At 46.6% G+C, this 13179-nt stretch overlaps 2 protein-coding genes across 2 annotated transcripts in view; both read right to left on the bottom strand.

Annotated features, from left to right (window-relative positions):
- LOC125759931 (zinc finger protein 239-like) overlaps window positions 1-13179 on the bottom strand; it is a 175375-nt gene that overhangs the window by 7586 nt on the left and 154610 nt on the right. The window lies entirely within an intron of this gene.
- Window positions 1-13179, bottom strand: part of LOC119405222 (zinc finger protein ZFP2-like) — a 36938-nt gene that overhangs the window by 1935 nt on the left and 21824 nt on the right. Inside the window, exons 4-5 of the mRNA XM_049419439.1 lie at window positions 6248-6383; window positions 2869-2995 (exon numbers count right to left, since the gene is read on the bottom strand). Of these exons, the coding sequence (XP_049275396.1) occupies window positions 2869-2995; window positions 6248-6383 (263 nt within the window). The remainder of the gene's footprint in view (window positions 1-2868; window positions 2996-6247; window positions 6384-13179) is intronic.

The following is a 13179-nucleotide window of genomic DNA, read 5'->3' as shown; positions in this document are numbered from 1 at the left end:
CCATTACAGTTTACATGGCGCTGCACAAAAAAAACGTACGCCAAATTGCCTCGCCACATTCTTGATACCATTCGAAAGTTTGCAGACGTAGGGCAAAACCACAAAACCTCGCCTTTCAGTTCCTAATGTATTGTCCGCCCGTGAAGGTGCAGTACATCTACTGAAGGTTTCCAACAGCTTCTATTCTATGGCCTTTAGCAGAACGTCCGCAAAACCCGCTTCTTGCAGTCTGGCCACTTGGGTGATGAAACTATCCTGGACCGTGTGGTGGCATGACTTACTTAAAGATGTCTTCTAGCATGACTCCGCGATTCCCCTCTTAACAAGCTTTGAATGGCAAGAATCGTACGGTAAAAAGGGCTTCTTAGATAGCGGCTGGTATGCCCAGCACATGTGACCACCATCTTTGAAAAATAGTCTGATAAGTAAAAACTGCAAACTTGAACTCACTGGCTGCTCAAAAGTAAAATTCAGTTTCTTGGCAACGGATTTGAAAACATGAAGAATGTTATCCGCTACCTCCGCTAGGTTATTGTCTGAAGTCACACTTACCAAGATTAAAAATATAGTCGACATATCTGAAGACGCGAACAATGCTTTCGTCAAGAAGCGCCCGCGACAGTGAACAATCTAAATCAGCAAGATAGATTTCAGCTAAAATCGGCGCTACGCAAGATCCTGTACAAATTCCCCGTTTTTCTACATAAAAACCTTCCTCAAAGCTCACAATACTTGAAGTTAGGTACACTTGAAATTAACTCCAAAAAACCTTCTACTGAAATTCCACTCGTATTTTGAAAGTCCGCCACTTCCGCGCGTTCAGTGCAGTTGCGAACGGACACGAACAGGTCCACGTGGGGGACCCAATAGAACAACGAAAAGCCTAACTATGGGCTTGAGATTAAGCGTTAGATGCCTCAACCTGCTGTTAAAAAGCGTTCAACTCTACCCTCAAAATTTCGACTTACCTTGCGCTGTTTACCAAGGTAACCGATTCTTCGTTTATTTCCAGACGTGTCACCATAGATTCGAGAGGAGCGATTGAGTCGTCGCCGCTGGAGGCCGAAGGCTTTATACTGGTGAGTCCATATTGGGACTATCCGTACGTGCCCTGAGAATGAAAAAAAATACGTATTGATTACAGTGGCGCAGCACTCCACCAATACTTATGGCTATGCCATGTAAGGTTTAATGGTCAGTGACGTAGGTAGGCTGCCAAAAAGTGCAAGGCAGGTGATTTACGAGTAATCAGTTGACCGATAAGTTCGATAGATATCAATATATAACGAAGCTTCCACTAATATAATTCAAATTCCCGATTAAGGAATCATATCGGGGGGTACTTGATCGGTGAAGTTTGTTATTGATAAGGTTATCTTTACAGAAAAAAACAACTTTTATCACATGTCGGCAACAAATGTAGAGTCCACTCACACTGACTCGAGAAATATATTTTGCGCTTAATGCTTACTCGCACTCAAACACGCCAAAATTTTCCCCAACCAGAGTCACTCGGACACAAGATCAACAAAATATTACTCGGCCCGACTACATCAGACCCAGACAAACCGGCCTACCTGAGTACAAGTAAGTCTGAATGTGTCGACTCATGAGTGAGTTTGGCGAATTATGGCCTTTATACAGCTTTCTGCCCAAGCCTTAAACCAATATTTCAGACAACGTTGACTGAATGTGTCCCGTGAAATATATGAATAATGGCTTCCTCAGTCGCGAACAAGAGGGTGTGCACTGTCGAGTTGTACTTGCGGCCGAGGAGATTTCCACACCGAAGTAGGAATCTTGACAGTACGAAAAATATGTACCGTAGGCAGCATTGCTTTGGAGTGTCCGCGTGCCAGGAGGCACCCTGGAGGAAAAAAAGAAAGACATTGGTATCAAGCTGTGCACTGCGAGCGAAGACCGTACCTATGATGATGAAAACGTCTTTGTGGTTGTGGAGAACAGTCGCCTATGCCTAAGTAATTTGCTGGTGCGATACCGCTTGTCTTTCGTCGCATGCCAATTGACTTCAGCGTTGGACAAAGACGAGGAAAAATAAAAGAGCAACAATCTGCTGCAGAGAAACTAAAAACGACAGACATGCCGATGCGGAGGTCCTGGAAAACATACATGAGTGGCAGTCTTACGGGAGCATGCCGCCTTTTGCGGTATGCGTCATAGAATTGGATTATCTTTCCGTTAAACAACATACACTTCTTAGTTCCGTGTCAGCGGTGTTCTTCTCTTCTGCCGTCATCATGCAAACTATTTCATGCCAGACGTGTCTGTCAGAAAAAAGGACTGATCGACAGAATAACTAATTAATCATGAATAAGGAAACCAACACTGAGTACAGTACAAACCGATGACAAAGTGATGGGTTCCATCAGGCTACGACGCGAGCACAAGAGCAGAAACGCAGAAGACAAAGGCGTTTCTGGAAAGCTTCATATTGTCATCGTGTACCAAGTGGTTGAGAAAACCGTATTGTCAAGTATAAACCGCAAGAACCGTTCGCATAGCATTTAAACAAGAGTTGCGTGACGTGCGCGATGACATATTATGACGTCAATCAATCAGCAGTAACAGTCGCCGTCACAATTCGACCACGATGTAGAACAGCAGGAGTAAGTAAAGTGTTCGTGCTTGTTCCAAGGAGAACATTCCCAGGCACCTATGCCATTGCCATTTCACGGCGACGTTTCCCGAAACGCACATCACTGAGACTACGACTTGCATCTACGGCTTGTTATCATGGCAGCGTGCGCCTAGGCTCCCCATTGCGCAGAAAAAGTACCTCGCATAAAAGAGCGGCAGAGGTGCACTGCGACTTGCCACTTAGTGGCTCCATTCAACTTAACTACTCACCTCGAGTTGTTTTCCGGTGTGGCTGACGGCTGCACGATGGCTGCGCGGCTTTTATCGGCCACTGTATCCCAGTCTCTTCTGATGGAGGTCGGAGACTGAACACCAGCGCTTCCGTTATCGTACACATCTGTATAGTAAAACACAGGCATTCAACCGCCATTACCTCGAAGCACTAGAACATCGCATCCTAAGAAATCGTGGAAACAAGATATGAGACATTGCTCTGAGAACGAGTAAGTAGCGCCACCCTCATCACATTTTATAAGGTAACACACTCAATGCCAGAACGTACAAAGTACGTCGACTGAGAAGGCGATCATTACAGGAGTTCGTGCAGTATTCTTTACTTTTTCGTTCCTTTCTCGATACGGTGCTTTACGTCCTCAGAACTGGGCTTTAGGAAATGTCTTAGTTCGTTAGTCGAGGTAAGCGGTAAGCGGCAAGCAGTAAAGAAGAAACGCACCTTTGAAAAAAGGCATGCACCGATCGCTAATCACCATTCAGATGTTACTCAAGAAATCTGCACTGAAGAACCCAGATTGTCCGGGTGCCTTTTGCGATGTGTGGCTGCGTGCTGCGGCAAGGAAGCGACCCGGCTATGGCGGAGCAAGGATCGCCATAGCGTTCGCAGGGTTCTCTCGACGCGAATTCATGGAGTCTGAAAGAATAACAGTTTTGCAAAATAGATGCAAAAATGAAAACTAAAGCAATCACGTGCTTCTTAGAACGGCCTGCCTTGTCTCGCTGGCTTTCCAGTGGTGCAGATGAGAAGTGAACAGTTCTCGGAATGCGACATCAGGGGTTTTATACAGTGATACAGTGATGCCATAACTCTACACTGAAAACACTAACGGGACAGGCAGGACTTAGTAGAGGTATCGGGCCAATGTGGCGCCTCGCTCAGGCGACTAAAGGGGCGAACCAAACTCGCCCTTCCCCCCTTGCCTCTTGCGCCGCCTATGAGGATCACGCCAATCACACCCAGTTCACGAAGAAACGCAAAAAGTCCCGGCGTTTATCTACAGCCATATACGTAAGCCCCATGACGTCATCATTCCCGTGGCTTGCGTGAGCACAGGCATACACGATAACATAGCGCGCCGCAACTTCTGCGCGATACACGCGCAACACTTATCAGCGCGCTGCTTTACTTTTGCGAATTAATTTTTGAAGATTTTATGAACGAACACGGCGCTTTTATCTGAACTATTGACCCGGCTTCAAAGAGCAGTGATATTGTAACGAGAAACAGTAACCATTCGTCTTACAAAGTGTGCTTTCAAATATTAACGTTAATTCTGCTTATAGGGGTTGGTGAAAACCTGAATTGAAGGCGTTTTTTTTTTATTTCAACCTACTGCTAGAACGCATCTGCAGCACACCATTGTGACAGTTTCCAAGCAAGCTTAACCCAAACTATGTTTGTTCAAGGAAAATTCTCACAACTGGTGTTCATTCATTCCCTTTTTTTAACTGTGTACACTGTCATCACTAAAGAAACATTATCTCAGTCCTAGTATGAGCAGTGAACATGAGACAGGGGATATGACATATGAAGGGGCATAGTACAGGCAGAGAGGAATCAAGACTGAACACGGTTACCACATTGGAATGGGAAATGAGACAGAGAAGGAATGTTTTTAGAGAAGGAGGAGCCCTCTGTTAGTAGAGAAGCCATGCAGGCGTACTGCCGGTTTGCTACACTGCTTTTGGTTAGGGGTTGCTCTGATAAAATTTGAAAGAGGAGCGCACGTACCGTAGGAGTATGGGTGCTCGACTTGGTGATACTCCATATTCCGTTGGAAATTCGACGTAGCCCCAGAAATCCTACACGTTCAAGACGTATAGTTCACATGATATATACTGACAGTGATGACGCGAAATATCATTGTATCAATATGGCGGCGGCCCCTACCGCCATCAGCAACTTTGTACATCAATAAACGCAGTGGCACTACAGTATTATTGAAAGCACCTCGTGCTGCAACCATTCGTGCTTAACATACACACACCATGCGTCAATCCCCAAATACAAATTTGCAACTTTTCTCGAAGACGACAAGTACTCGCGTTAAGAGCATGTTACTCCTGATAATGTTATGTTGATATTTCTATATGTGTGTATATATCTCTGCAAGCGTTCCTTTATTGGTTAAGTTTTTGTTCCCCCCCTACGTAATGCCTATATGGCGATGGAGGTAATCTGTAAATAAATAAAAAAATAAATAAAGCACTGTCATGAAATGATTGCTGTTTATCTCAAGGCCTGCATTTCCGAACATGGGACGCTAAAAGAATACTTTGTACTTCTCCTTCCTTCTGGAGTTCATGCACAATATACGCACTTTCAGCGGTACTTGGAATTCTTGGAGCGGATACCAGGCAGGGGCGAGCTTTCAGGAAACACCAGCAGGCTATCTTTTTGTTGTGCAAAAAAGATCGCATGGATCACCTACTTCATGAGCCATTTCACTATGCTAAGGTGGATTACGAGCGATGCTGTGTAACACACGGCACAGATGCGACACAGAATTTTTACGAGCGCTCCCAACAAATTTATTGAAGATTTGGAGTGCGGGGGCGCCTCAGTGGCTTGCGTACGTAAGCACTTGCGTTTCTTTGTATTCTCCATGGGTAAGGCCTTTGGGTACAAAGGAACGCAACCGCATACGCCCTCAAGCTTCTTTGGGGACCAAGCACTAAAGCTCTGATGTCGTGAGCGGTGGCGGCCGTCATCACGGCGAAAACCAATCACAGAAAAAATTTAGACCTCATCGATACTCATTACTTGTCTTAGTCGGCGGGCCTCAAACATTTTCGCCTCCATCGAAAATGCAGCCGCCGCGGCCGGGATTCGATCCCGCAACCTTCGGGTCAGCAGTCGAGCGCCATAACCACTAAACCACCGTGGCGGGGCATCCTCGGAAACCTTCCTTTCCTACTTCACTCTAGCTGTCAGCGAGCGGCGATATGCGTTTGCTTACGTTGTTGGCTCTTTCACAGTGTCTGTTTAGGGGAGAGTTTTTCGCCGCCGACGCCATAATATCTCGGACCCCAGCCACAGTCTTCAAAGGCTGCAAAATTTCGTAATGTACACTACTACGTTCCTCCGGAATACGGATATCGCTAGGTGCAACGGCGAAATACTCTGGAAACAACAGTTCCCGTGGCGCTAGAATTTTGCTGCGCAATACCATTACACACTCACGAGTTGACGCGACTCCAATGACACTACCGATGTGGAATATTTGCGCACACACGTAGTATCCGCACATTAATTAGCGGTTGTCTATCGCTTATCGTCACTGTCTCGCTCTTCGCGTGTAACGTTTCTTGCCGCCTCGGAGGCGAGGTTGTTCCTTGAAAGGTAAGGGCTTACCTTGCGTTGTTTCCTGGAATGCCTGGTTCTTGCACCACGCTCTCCTGGCTTGCACTCGGCTGTGAGAGAGACGCACCGGTGTTGCCCATCGGAATCCAGCAAGCGGTGCATCCGGATTGTAATTCATCTTCATTCTCTGAAAGCAGAGAAGTTGTTTGCGCACGCGGCGACAGTACTTTTACAAGGGAAAACTCTGTGTACTAAGAAAGAGTGCCAAGCAGGTAGTTCGACTAGATCACATACGCGGATTATTTGCTTAGCACTCATAAAGAAGTTGTGCATACAGCTTCTGTCTAAGTTTTGAGGTGAATAATTCGGAAACGAGAAGCCAACACAAGCACGGCTGTCCGAATAACTTCGCTATGAAGTTGTTCATTCACTCTCATAAGTGACTTACCGATGACACAGAGAGAGAGAAGGCAAGAAGAGAAAAGGCAGAGAGGTTAACCAGATGAGCGTCCGGTTTGCTACCCTGCACTGGGGATAAGGGAATTGGGAATAGAAAGATAAACAGAGAAAGAACAGACTAGCACTGCACGCACACTTATACAGTGGTCACTGAGGCCGGAGTTTCTCTGGCCTACACGACTTCAGCGCTTTGCGATTAGGGAATTGTGGCTTTTAAGAGGGCTGCGAGCGAGCCATGGTGTTTACTCAAGCGCCAAAAACACTGCGTTTAGAACATCCAGCTGTTGTGGGGAAGTTCGAGACGTAGGAGTATCTAGTTTACTCAAGAGCTTGAGTATGATGTCCGTAAGACATCTAAGAATGGCAACAATCTGCCGGTCTTTTTCGGGGAAGACGTGGGGAGCCAGCACTGTGGTTGACTCGACTAATGTCGGCCGCGACCACTGCAGCCGCTATGAACTTTGTTGTGGATTTGGCTGTGGCTGTGGTTATAGCTATGGCTCTGGCTGCAGCTTTGTCAATTCCGGCCATGCTTCAATGCCCATAGGCTCTGGTGCGGTCTTCTGCACATTCATTCATTCATTCACAAAACTTTATTAAGAGTCCTGAAGCCCGGTCTTTTCAGACCGAGGCCGGCCGCGTCCACGTCGGCACCGTTAGGCCGAGCCTTAGGGCGCCATCGTGAACCCTCTGGACAGCCCGTAGTTGATCTTCATATGAACAGCTGGAGATCATCAGGCTTTGCCTTTTTTACCCGCTTTTATCTGGCTTTCATGAAAGCTTGGTTTTGTGAATATCAAATGGCATTCATAGATGTACACGTCCAAGTCTACCGCAAAAAGGATTTGCCTATGCGACCGATGATCGGAGCAACAATATCGCTACTTGCTTTCAAAACATGAAGAGTAGGATGGGATACCGTCAGCTGGCCACCTTGGCATTGAAACCTCGATTATACTTTTCGCGGGTTCGTGCACGCTCGCTAACAAGAGCGCGTCGTGTCAGTTTTACCACCCCCCTCAGCAGCTACTAATATTTTTGCGTTGCAGCTTCATTTTTTAACGCCGCAGAATGCTCACTTCGTATTGAACTTTCGTGAGAGGAACAACGCTGCTCTTGATCACGGCTCTTTATTCTTGGCTATTATGTGTAGGAAATCCGCAGCCTTTGGAAATAACGCTTAGGGTGGTATTTTGTAGCGGTAATGTTAAAATCAACATTCCATCATTTCCTCTGCGTATGGGTCACGCAAACTGTTACTCTGCTGCTTCACATGCCTCGCCATGTTCTTTGCAGGTCAAGCGAGGGCGGGAGAAAGAAGGAAGGGGAAGTGCAAAGGGAGATCGCTTAAGGCACGATTTCACTCTAAATTTACGCATGCTAAAAATTGTCGGGAGTTGGACATGCCAACTCGAAGACGTTTTATTATGCGCACGCGGTAAGACCTTCGACGACCGAGATTCTTTATTGCGTGCATAAATGTTGCGGTGAACTTTGAACACACCGCTGTCCACTCAGTATCGAGACTTCTAGCCGCACGCTTCGCTTCTGCGTTACTCACGCGTACCAACCATGTAACTATCTGTGTTACTTTTCCAGTATACTTTCTTAGAGTAATCAAGTCATCGATGACAGTATTCATCCGTGATATCACGCCCAATGCGCTGCATTCTCAACTGTGGCAAACTGAGCTGTGTGCGGAATATTACGCCGCCCTAAGATATCTGCCCACGTACCTGATGGAGAGGATGTTGTGGCGAGAGTGTCGTGAGCCGTGATCAGTGGGACACCATTGGTACGGCCAAGAAACCTGGAGGCAAGCAGACGTATTCCTCGTGTGGTCTTCTACAAGCCATACCTTAGAAAGAAGAAGCTTTTGTATCACAGTAAAGTCGCTTTTTCTGCAACTACAACATTGGTGGTTACACGGACAGCAATTTGCTGGTTGATAATTTCCGTTTATTACCATGTAGGGGCAAGCATGAATAGAATACAACGGCACCGTAGACAGCGCAAAAGAAATATCACAAGAAGCGCAATTCTCGAGGCCATGACGACATAAAACATCGCTAGTTTCTATGTCTACAGGTCGGTCAATGTCGTTATTAAGTAAATCCTACCGTAATAGCACTTCCATCCGCAGTTTAATTTGCAAGGGAACCTTGTTGCGACTCACAGATCTTGATGGCGGCGTTGTCGTACGCGAAAAACCCAGAACCGGCGTGGAGAAACGAGGACATCGGAGGTGCTTCGGTCTCATGCGTATTTGTGTGCGCTGTTTTCCAATCATTGATGCTCTCTCGATCATGGGCTTATCAGCGATCAGCCGTTTGTGATGTGGTAATCTGATCTTTTATCCAGATGACTTGTAATTCACACTGCCACATTTCACTGCTGCCTCGATATGAACGCATGACCTCACCGGCGTCTGAACCGGAGTCATTGGGAGCGGTACCAACTGCGTAGCCACGCAATATGCCACGCCCGCAACGAATGTTAGAGTTTAAATGCAATGAATGCACTTCTTAAACACTTGGTAAAGAGATTTCATATGTGGTAATTCTGATACATACTGCGTACTTGGATAGTTGCCAAAGGTTCTCTCCCACCAATCGTTCAGCATGTCAATCCAGACGCTGTCGGAACTGCAACAGAGAGATAGTGAGAGGAAAAGGCACAGGAAAGACAGGGAGGTTAACCAGGTTGCACCCGGTTTGCTACCCTACACTGCGGGAAGGGGAAAGGGGAGAAAAAGGCGAGAGAAAGGAAAGAGAGGACTGCTAATAAGTATGCATAGGACTGCATGCATAGCAGCGTAAATATTGAACATAAGTATACGATCTCATACAGTTTACTCCGACCTGTATTATAACATTTCAAGGAATGTTTCTTCAAAACAAAACTTAGAAAGAGCAAACTGCTTTGTAGTTGAACAATAATAATTGTTGATGTTTTATGTCCCAAAACCAAAATATGATTATGAGGGACGCCATAGTGGAGGGCTCCGGAAATTTCGATCAGCTGGGCTTCTTTAACATGCACCTAAATTGATGTACACGGGCCCCAAGTATATTGTTGTGGAGCGTGCTACTTTTTTGTGTTCTTATCTCAAAAGTTACGTAATTGTGCCTGGCAAGAAGTCAGTGACGTACATGGGAGGCACAATCTAATATGAAAAGGACGAATTATGCTCACGATGCCTCCTGGTGTTTTTATACTACGGGATAGGCTTTATACAGGATTAGCCTAGAGGATCAACAATCTGCACGTGCTAAGCATCACAAGTGCCACTTCATTCAAGGGAAGTACGTAATGGGCGCTCACCCCGCGCTCTGCTGCAGGTGTGCTGCACTGTTTGTACCCGGATATGTTCTGTCACTGCTGCCAGCTGACGTCGTATGCCATGATATTTTTTCTTCTGATGTTGCTCTCGGGCGTAGTTGAGAGTCCTCACTGTACAGTACATTAACGTGCAATTGGAAAATAAATACATAACGTGCACTACTTCTAACACTCATCATGAGGCATTCTTTAGCGCAGCGCAAGTGGCTGCAGGCGTGACTAGCGCTTCTCTTCGTCTTAGACAATTCCTTGCTAAATCCGCATTATCGGCGTATTGTCCACTTCATGCATTCGATTCACTGCAACAAACATCTTTTCGGAATTTTCGTCGAATATGACAACGCATTTTAATTAAAGAATTCAAAGAATAGTAGAAATCTTTATTTCACGGGCATACGTGAAGTCCTAATGGATGCACAGCGATGTTTATTACAACAAGCTGGCAGTAGGGTCCCCGGACTTCACTGAATAATGAACATGCTTTTAATTAGCAAGGATCTAATCAACAAGGTCATAATTAACACGATCTCAATTAGCGTGGCATCGAATAACAAAGTCGAAACTTGCAAAGTATTATTTAGGATGGCCATAATAGCAAGGGCCTCGCTCTGTTCTTGCCTGCAGGCCTATTAAGTTTCATGCCTAGCGCGTGTAATTGGTCTGCAACGTAAACTATACCATGTGCTAGGCGATGCGAGATGCCATATAATGTAGAAGCCGTTCATGATGGTGATAGACAGCTCGCTGTTGAAACACAATCAACCCCTATGGCGGTGCAAGCACTTTGTGTTTATACTGCGCATGCCTGTTGTCACACCCGCAAGAACAAAGCCTTCTCAATCCCAGCATCCCAGCGCTGGTAAAATCGTCCTTCCACGCTAGCGCAACTTTTCCGAGTGAAAGACTATTTCAAGTATGTGCAGGATTTTCATAGGGTGACTGCGCATAATGTGCAGCATCCGAGTACTGCGATTCTTAATCTAAATATCTGTGGATTCACATGCGAAAATCGCGACATCATTATGAGGCACGCCTTAATGGAGGGCTCCAGAAATGACAATCTGGTGTTCGCGTGCAGTTGCATCGCGCGCTCCACTGGTCCGAGCTTTTCGCCTTCATCGAAATTGCGACCGCCGCGGCCGGAATCGAACCCGCGACCTTAGGGTCAATAGCCGAGCACCCTACCCACGGGACCACCGAGGCGGATGCTACAATTCCTTCTTTTGCAAACGCCATAATACCTGCAGCCAGCCGCCATAACGTGCGACAGGCCTCCGAAGGCCGGAAATCTGCGCTGTCACATTCTCAGAAATAGACGGAAAAAATAATAACGAAGCCTATACCTTAACAGGTTCGCGCGTGGAAGTCGTATTCGGGCTGCTTCAATTTATGGAAGTGTTCGAGAAGAAACTCACTTGGCATTGTCTTGAGTCGAGGTTGGTTGGTTTGTTTCGTGAAGTACTTTGTAGCTGCCGTCCCCAGTTGTTAAATATCGCCTCAGTTCTTCTTCATCGGCCATGCCCGTTCGTCGAAATGAGCACTTTCAAGAAACTTGTCACGGTACGAGAGGCGCTGACAGACGTCAGGCGAGCATCGGTGTAGCAGTGCAGTCCGTGACAAAACTAAAACACGGTGTCAGTCGCGACATGGCGCATGCGCGTCCTTGCGCGCACCGTGCATCGGAAAATCGCCACTTGAGGCTCTCTCTCTCTCTTCATTTTTATCACAAAAATTAATATTCTAGAGTGCCCACATGATCCTATATCACGTGTAATCATATTTCCGCCTGTATTGTCAGTTTCACAGTCGTACGCACCGCTTGTTGCGAAAACTTACCTACAGAACGTAATTAACCGAATATTATTTTGGCAACACTGGTCACTACTGCCATCTTACAGGTATTTTTATTTGCAATAAGGCTGTGTCGCAAGGCTCGGACATGTATCCATACTCTTTTCGAAATTGTAAACTTCGTCAATGCACTTCCGAATTGGGTGAGTTTTTTAACGAAGAACATCGCTGTACTGACACAAACCATCGGCACCATGAGAGCCGGCATATTTTGGCGGAATGTTTGGATGCTCATCTCTCTGAAAGCAGTTCCGACCCGCTGGGGAGTCTTTTCATCTCACAGCAATAATGGTCTGCATGCTTTGGACGCGGGGCTCGCCACGATTTTCAAGAATGCCATGTCACGCTGATAGGGCACGCGTCATTCGTGTCCTGGAAGTACTGATCTCGCTGCGGTAATGCAAGCAAATGAATGCGGTGTAAATTACGGTTAATAAGGCGAAAGCTTTAAATGCCGGCGTCGGTGGCATCAAACTAATAATATTAATTGTTGGGGTTTTACGTCCCAAAAGAACGACATAATTATGAGGGACGCCGTAGGTGGAGAGCTCCGGAAATTTCGACCACCTGAAGTTCTTTAGCGTGCACCTAAGTCTAATTGCGCGTGCGTCAATCATTTTCGCCTGCACCAAAAACGCGGCCGCCGCGGCCGGAATTCGATCCCGCAACCTTCGGGTCAGCAGTCGAGTACCATAATCACTAGACCACAGTGGCGGGTCGGTGGTGTCAAACGATTCATGCAAAAGATCAGCATAACGTGATTATGACGTAACGTGTCCCTAAATTTCGTAACATCACTATGGCGTCACCGAGACGTCACGTGGCGTGACGTTATATGATGATGACATCAAACGATATCGTCACTTGGTCAAAGGTGGGCGGATAATGGGGGCTCTACAATAGCCACGGTACGCGTAGAAAGCTCGCTATGCCTATGATCCTGGTAGCGCTGCAAGTCATGTTATGTGCATAAAGCTTTCGGAGGCGGAGGATCAGTAGACCGAATGGGAAGAAAAAGAACAATCGTGTTTGAGTCATCTGATGCCACCCGCTACCCCCGGAACATGAGTCCTGAGCATGACGCGGGACGCCGGCGCGCTCGTGTTCGGTACCTGGTGCGCATACTCGGTGACATCCCTGAGACAAATAGGCTATACAGCGATGCTGCAGGTTGCTGCAAAGGGTATTCCAGGTAGAGTTGGACGGCACTGAAACTATACTTACGGCCGCCTCTTTGCAGAGCTCTACACCTACAGATGGCGAAGGCCTTGGTGTAGCACTTGCTGTGCGACACGTTCTTCAGATTCCTGGAGAGGTGCACATATTAACCG

This window comes from Rhipicephalus sanguineus, chromosome 9 (assembly GCF_013339695.2).
Source record: "Rhipicephalus sanguineus isolate Rsan-2018 chromosome 9, BIME_Rsan_1.4, whole genome shotgun sequence".
Taxonomy (NCBI): Eukaryota; Metazoa; Arthropoda; class Arachnida; order Ixodida; family Ixodidae; genus Rhipicephalus; species Rhipicephalus sanguineus.
Note: the sequence above shows the minus strand (reverse complement) of the source record. Positions and strands in the feature narration are given on the sequence as shown.